Source organism: Triticum aestivum, chromosome 5B (assembly GCF_018294505.1).
Source record: "Triticum aestivum cultivar Chinese Spring chromosome 5B, IWGSC CS RefSeq v2.1, whole genome shotgun sequence".
NCBI lineage: Eukaryota > Viridiplantae > Streptophyta > Magnoliopsida > Poales > Poaceae > Triticum > Triticum aestivum.
Genome location: NC_057807.1, coordinates 385,230,628 through 385,237,365, shown reverse-complemented (window position 1 = coordinate 385,237,365; position 6,738 = coordinate 385,230,628). Strand labels below are relative to the sequence as shown.

The following is a 6,738-nucleotide window of genomic DNA, read 5'->3' as shown; positions in this document are numbered from 1 at the left end:
GGCCGACCCGAGCTGAACCCCTATCCGGCACGAGATTTGGCGGGAGGGACATTTCCGCGCGCCCTTTCCCGCTCCCCGCACCCTCCGCCACCATTGCCCCTCCTCCGCAAGCTCCGGTTCCTCCTCCCCGGCCGTTCCTCGCCGCCACGGACGACCCCGTGCTGTCTCCCGTCACCGTCGAGGTCGCGCATGCTCCTTCCCCTCGGGCGGATCTCGTCGCCGGCCATGTTGCCCCCGCCGTCATCGCCCAAGCACACGCCGCGTCGTCCCGCAAGCGGCAGGGCAACGTGGTCGTGCAAGGCGAGAATCCGACTGCCCCCGCCGCGACGGCCCGCGCTCCGGGCGCCAACGCCGCAGTGCGATCCCGGCCGGCGGCGGAGAATGCCGGCAAGACCGCGGGCGTAAAGCGGAGGAAGGTTCCGGCTAAAAGGAATCCACCTTCTTCAACCTCTCACTCCACCCCCCCCCCCCGCAAGGAGGTGCTCCGGCGCTGCTGTTCAACAGTGCCGCTCACCCCGTGAGCGAGGTGTTCGACGAAATGGCTGCAAGGTATGCCTCTTCGGTCTTGGCGATTCCCTTTCATTTTTCGCCATTGTCTCGATAGCTCGTGACTTGTTATCATTCGCTATAGCGATGGTTCGAACAATGCAACAACCGAGTTCATGAACTTGTTGGACACGAACGCGGTTGACATTGATCAAGCCCCTTTCAAACCATTCGACTACAATGAAACGGACGGCGGCATGGATGATCATGGTTGTGCGGACGAATTGGAGGAGATCAAAGCGGAAGGGTTTGAGGAATCGCAAGCAAAGAGAGAAGATCAAGAGAGAGCAAGAAGCATCGAGCTTCAGGGAGAAGATTGATGCCATGGTGCAATCAAACGAGTTGATGTTGTTGAAGTCGTTGGAGATCAAGAAAGAGTTGGCCGAGAAGAAGGCAAAAGAGAAGCAAGAAAATGGCAAATGCTCGAGGAAGAGGGGCTCCGCAAAGCTGCCATTGAGGAGAGAAAACAAATCGATGTCATTGTTGCTCGCCGAAGAACAAGATCATGTCAATGAACTACAATGACATGGACGACCTCATCAAAACATGACATGATATGGCAAGGAGAGAGATCTTGAAGAGGAGAATGGTCGCCTCGGTCGGTCCGTGTTCAAGTTCCGGTGATGTTTTCTCTGCTCCATATGGTGGCAATGTGGATGATTTCGGTGCGGGAGTTGGAACAAGCGATGGAGGTGGATTCGGTGGCGCCGATGAACTTCAATATGGACTCCATGGTGCGGAGTGAAGATCGACCCCCAAGATGATGCCGGACATGGGCGCAAACCTTCGCATGCCCTCTTTTGCGTAATGAACTTCGCTTTTATTTGCGCACAAACTGTTTATGTCGTTTGAATTTGAACTTGTTTGCCAAACCCTATGTCAAATGTGAGATTTGCGGTTTATATATTTACGGATCGTCGCGGTGGTGCCCGAGCCGAACCCGCAGAAGCCGACCCGTAAAAAAGCATATTTCGCAAATATTTTTTTTTACGAATCCGTTTGGAGGTATACATCTGTGTCAGCCCGCCGACCCACAAAAATGATTTTACGTGAATTGCAAACGTGTTTTACGGGCCGATGGGATGCGGGGTCTACTAGTGTTGCTATCAGAAAAGTAGAGTCGGCATAGCCCCAAATCGAGACAACAGCCCCAGCGACAGTGAGCAACTGACAAGGGAGTACGGGCCCACATCATGTGACTGTTTCGTGGGCCCGTCAGCCACAGAATCCTCCCCGTCCAGCACATCACACAAAAACCCGTCGCTAACTTCAAAAAAAAAAACGTCGCTCTCCCATCCAGGGCCCACGCGATTGCTGCCACGCGCACCCTACCCGGTTGGTAGGTCGGTGGGGCCAGGGCATCTGCTGACGTGGGTGACCCCTCCGGCCTCCCACGCCACGCGGCTGGTGGCGACTGGGCTCTATAAATGGTGTCCTCTGTTCGAGACCCCGCATTCCTCCACCCAACTTCCCTCGTCTCCGATCGCATCGCATCGCATCGAACCGAATCGCCTTGAGGCTCCCACCAGAATAGCTCCGCGACAACGAGCTTCCTCGCGCGAGCGAAAAGATCGCACGGAAGGAGGTGCGGAAGTGAGGGGGCGCGCGCGCGAGGAGATGGGATCGGATGGCCGGAGCTGGAACGGGGTCGCCGGCGGAGCCAGAGGTGGCGGCGAGGAGAAGACGAGGGCGGTGGCGGCTCCGGCGGCAGCGCTGGCGGAGGTGCCCACGTCGACCGCCGCGGTCGACATCTCGCTGCCGCTGCCCGAGATGACTCCCCGCATCATGCAAGTCCCCTGACCCCTCTTCCCATTTGCTTCTGCGCGCGCGGGTGTGTGTTGGGCATGTGGCTCTGCTGCACGCACGCGCCGGGCGTGTGTTGGTTTGCGTATGGTGTTCGAGCAGCCACGACCGGTCTCCGCGAGATGGGCCGTGGTCTGTCCGGGTGCCCGCTCGTATGAACCGATGGTGTTTGGGGAAATGCCTCGCAGAGAGCGACAGGCGCCACCGCCACTGATTAATTCCCCGCTTCCCATTCTTGTTTTCTAATACGGTGGCTTGCTTCTCCAGAGATCTCTGCAAGGAGCTGGTGAAGGAGTGGTCGTCCCTGGACAGCTCGTGCTTCTCAATCTCGACGGTGTCAGGCGGCATCACCAACATGTGTGAGTTTTGCTCCTTGCCAGTGGCTGTGGCACTGTCCTGGCTCCTGATTCATCTCCCTCACCTAACTACCTGAGCATGCTTGGAAGAGGAAAAAACAGAGGCTATGTAATTATAGTAATTCTTAGGCAAGACAGTTGCTTGAATTGTCCACACAGACCATGACATAACTTAATGACTGCGCTTTAATGTAATTATAGTAATTCTTAGGCAAGGCAGTTGCTTGAATTGTCCAGATGTGGCACTACAACTTGATTGCATCTTGGTAGCCTTTATGAGACCATATACTCTTTAGCATCAGTGCTTTGCACTCATTTCTGCTTATAAATCACTCGTACTGTCATTGCATCCGGAGTTATGGACCCTTTATTTTAGAAGCGTCAGGAAATAATTTTCTCTATGTAACTGTACTAATTTACTTGTAAATCATAGATACAGCAATAATACCTAAATGGTTATCTTATATTGTTCGTGATGTTAATGACTGCAGTGCTGAAGGTATCTGTCAAGGAAGGCTCTGACAGTGAGTCGTCTGTGACTGTTCGGCTGTATGGCCCAAATACAGACTTGGTGATCGATCGGGAGAGGGAATTGCAGGTGAGCGCTTCAATCGTAGTGTATGGAAATTGTTTGTGCTACTGGCATGTAATATTTACCTGCATTCTGTAGTGTTCCTGTCGCCCATTATAGTATTGGTTTATTTCTTGGTGCTTTCTTAGTTGTGGTTCAGTTTAAAATTTCAGGAATGCAATGGTCATTTCCTATCATAGAAATAGTACCTATGCCATATAACACTCAAAGTACCTCACTGTTACATAAAACTAAGTTGTCAAGTAAGCCGAGTATTCTGCTGTCATTTTTGGGGCTGAACTGTTTCCTAATGCACACATCTATTACAATCATGGTTAGGCCATACCATATCTCTCAGCTGCAAGGTTCGGGGCTCGGTTACTTGGAGTATTTGAGAATGGAGTGGTTTCGTCATTCATCCATGCTAGGACACTATCACCTTCAGGTAGGTATTTTTATATTCTGCACAATACAAATGGGTGGTTTCATTGTCTACATAATGCAATGATTTATATTTTCTATTTTTCTATTTTTTCACACGGCAATTTGAAGGGATTTGTGGTTTTAGGTATATACTCAATGGTTGTTATTTTGCACCCATAGGTGTGTGAAGACTGGAGAGCCTGCAATAAATGCTTCTGCAAATAGTATGTTCATTTCCCTTGTTCTGTTTTTCAGACATGAAGGAGCCTAGAATTGCTGCTGAAATTGCTAAGCAGCTACAGAAATTTCATCAAGTAGATATACCGGGATCAAAAGAACCACAGTTGTGGAATGACATATTCAAGTTTTTGAGAAAAGGTTACATTCCAAACTCCAAAGTTGTTTCGGATATTTCATTTTGGAATTGGTTACTTTTATTTCATTCACATTCATTGAATGACACTACATAATATTGAGGTGTGCTGTGAACTATTTATCACAGCTTCTGTATTGAAGTTTGAAGATAATGAGAAGCAGAAGAGGTATGAGACGATCTCTTTTAGAGAAATACAAGATGAAGTTAAAGAACTTAAGGTACGCTGTGATAAGACTTAGTGTCATGTAGTATTGACCGTTGCAGCAATTTGAGCGCACTTCAGTTTCATATTCCTAAAGGAGTATCTTTTTTTTCCTTCTAATTTGGCTTTGTCACAAAGGCCTATTACATATTCATGCTAGTAGATCAATCCTATAGCACAATCATTCAATCAAATGGCTAGATGGCTGTTTGCTAGATTGGTATCCGTTAATATAATGTCTCACTGTCCTCTTATAGGATCTCTCCGATCTTTTGCATGCTCCTGTTGTGTTTGCACACAATGACTTGCTATCGGGTAATCTGATGCTGAATGATTTGGAAGGTAAATATCACATTCACTTGTCACCTTCTCTTGATTGTTCAGTAACATTATGCTTAAGCTTTCCTTTTGCCCATTTTGCAAAAGCTAAGATGGTGTCTCTGTTTGTTGTCATTATTGTCTTCTGTTTTGACAGAGAAACTATATTTCATTGATTTTGAGTATGGGTCATATAGCTACCGTGGCTTTGACATCGCGAATCATTTCAATGAGTACGCAGGCTTTGAGTGTGACTACAACTTGTATGTTCTCTTCTTGCTGGTTGAATAGTCCGGTGGAGCTTTTATCTTCATGCTCTTGCCTAGTAATATTTATTTTGTTGCTTCTTTTAGGTACCCAGATAAAGATGTACAATACCATTTCTTCAGGAATTATCTATCTGATAGACCAAGTGAGGTATGTGAATTCAATACATTATCTTCTCTGGACAAAACCAACTGAAAGCTATTCATAGGTTGTGCAGGCCTCGTCTCCGAGGGAAGAAAGATATTAATAAGCGCCCACTACTGTAACTTAGATGATGCTCATTCCAAGAGTATCTTTGTTTCTTATTTTGGAATTAAATCACAAACACCATGTCATGTGCTACATATACTTGACATTTATATATCTTTTAAGTTAAAGAATAGATGATTTGCATCTTTTTATGAGAAAAGAAATGTAGGATACTTGGCATTCATACAGTACAAGGTAGTAGAAGACATTCAGAGTGTTACTGAGAAAACAAGTGTTTTCCCCGAATAGCAGAACACAGATAATTTCGCATAATGTACTTTGACCATAACAATCTAACTTTTCTTTTACCGAAGGTCCAAGAGCAGGATCTGGATGCCCTTTATACTGAAACAAACACTTTCAGGTTAGCATCACACCTCTACTGGGCATTGTGGGCACTCATTCAGGTAAACACCATTAAGCTACTTTTAGTAGGATTTGAGCGCCATGCAACTGTCATAACAAAATATGTGCTGTAATCTAATTGCAGGCAAGGGTATCCCCAATCGATTTCGATTACCTTGGATACTTCTTCCTACGGTACGGCGAATACAAGAAACAGCGAGAGTTCTGTTTCTCCTTGGCGCAAGGCTTCCTTTCTTCCCTGAGGAGTGGCTAGTGCTCAGAAGTTGTGTCCCCGAGCCACTTCTTAGCCGCCCGCTTATACTTTGGGGCAGGCATGGATGATCGGCTGTTGTACTTGTGTTAATTAGCAAGCCTCGTCGTATGATAATGTCAGCTGTGAGATTCTTCCTTTTTCGTTTTGTTTTCCTGCAGGAGGCATGTAGTTCCCAATAGAAAGTTGTACAATCTGTGAATAATGTACACGTGTTGGTTGCTACAAACACAAGCCTAATGAATTCTGTTTTGTGTATCATTGTATGTCCTCCATTGATCAGATTACCGAAAGCTCTTTCAACATGTGATGATTTTTTCCACAATAAAAAGAGCTTTCCCCCCCTATGTGTTTGCAATGCGAGCATAGAGTTGTGCTCACCTTGTACCCTACTTGGTGACCTTACACAATACTGCTACACCTTACACATGATCACACCGAGCACACCAACGCCACAACACTGCTATGGCGATGAACTGGATGAAGATGATGAAGTTCTTCAGCCCAAACGGATAATCCACCTTGCCAACCTCAACCTTGCGGCATGCCTGCTCTCACACATACGTGGAGTAAGCATCTTTTGCCGGCTGTCTAGTCTTAAACCCTATGTGGCTGTTGTCGACGTACGCTGAAACTTGTTGGTTGCAAGCTTCCCATGAACTGTAAACCCCTGGAACCCTCCCTTCGAACACCGCATACCGCTTGCCCTAGCAGTGCAAGTGAGCAAATATGTTGAAGCAACAAGCATTGGAACACACAAACAACAAGCAATGAAGCACTCTAGGAAGTGAGCAAATATATAGGCCGTCCGATTTATATTTGACGGATAGGAAGGAAACTATTGCAATTTTGAAAAAAGATACCCACACCCCTCTCCATATTTGCAAATTAGGCCTCCCCTTGATCAAGTTGATGTTCTGTGGAATGCATGGGCATCTTGCTAGGACTACGTATAATATATAGAACATTGATCATAATTTGGGCTAATGTGTGGCTTTTGCAGCTCATGTC

At 47.0% G+C, this 6,738-nt stretch overlaps 1 protein-coding gene across 1 annotated transcript; it reads left to right on the top strand.

Moving 5' to 3' along the window:
- Nucleotides 1-2,007: 2,007 nt before the first annotated feature.
- Nucleotides 2,008-5,988, top strand: LOC123111985 (probable ethanolamine kinase). The gene is made up of 11 exons (XM_044532869.1): nt 2,008-2,333; nt 2,617-2,708; nt 3,197-3,303; nt 3,616-3,721; nt 3,955-4,077; nt 4,202-4,293; nt 4,535-4,619; nt 4,753-4,858; nt 4,949-5,012; nt 5,426-5,518; nt 5,602-5,988. The coding sequence occupies exons 1-11, from the start codon at nt 2,164-2,166 to the stop codon at nt 5,728-5,730; spliced, it is 1,167 nt and encodes a 388-aa protein (XP_044388804.1). The 5' UTR covers nt 2,008-2,163; the 3' UTR covers nt 5,731-5,988.
- Nucleotides 5,989-6,738: the final 750 nt, after the last annotated feature.

What these genes read in the sequence shown, in the direction of transcription:
- LOC123111985 (XM_044532869.1), top strand. Translation starts at nt 2,164, where the DNA reads ATGGGATCGGATGGCCGGAGCTGGAACGGGGTCGCCGGCGGAGCCAGA. An exon ending in GAGATGACTCCCCGCATCAT is followed by an intron (nt 2,334 to 2,616) that starts GCAAGTCCCCTG and finishes TTGCTTCTCCAG; the next exon opens with AGATCTCTGCAAGGAGCTGG. An exon ending in TAGGACACTATCACCTTCAG is followed by an intron (nt 3,722 to 3,954) that starts GTAGGTATTTTT and finishes TCTGTTTTTCAG; the next exon opens with ACATGAAGGAGCCTAGAATT.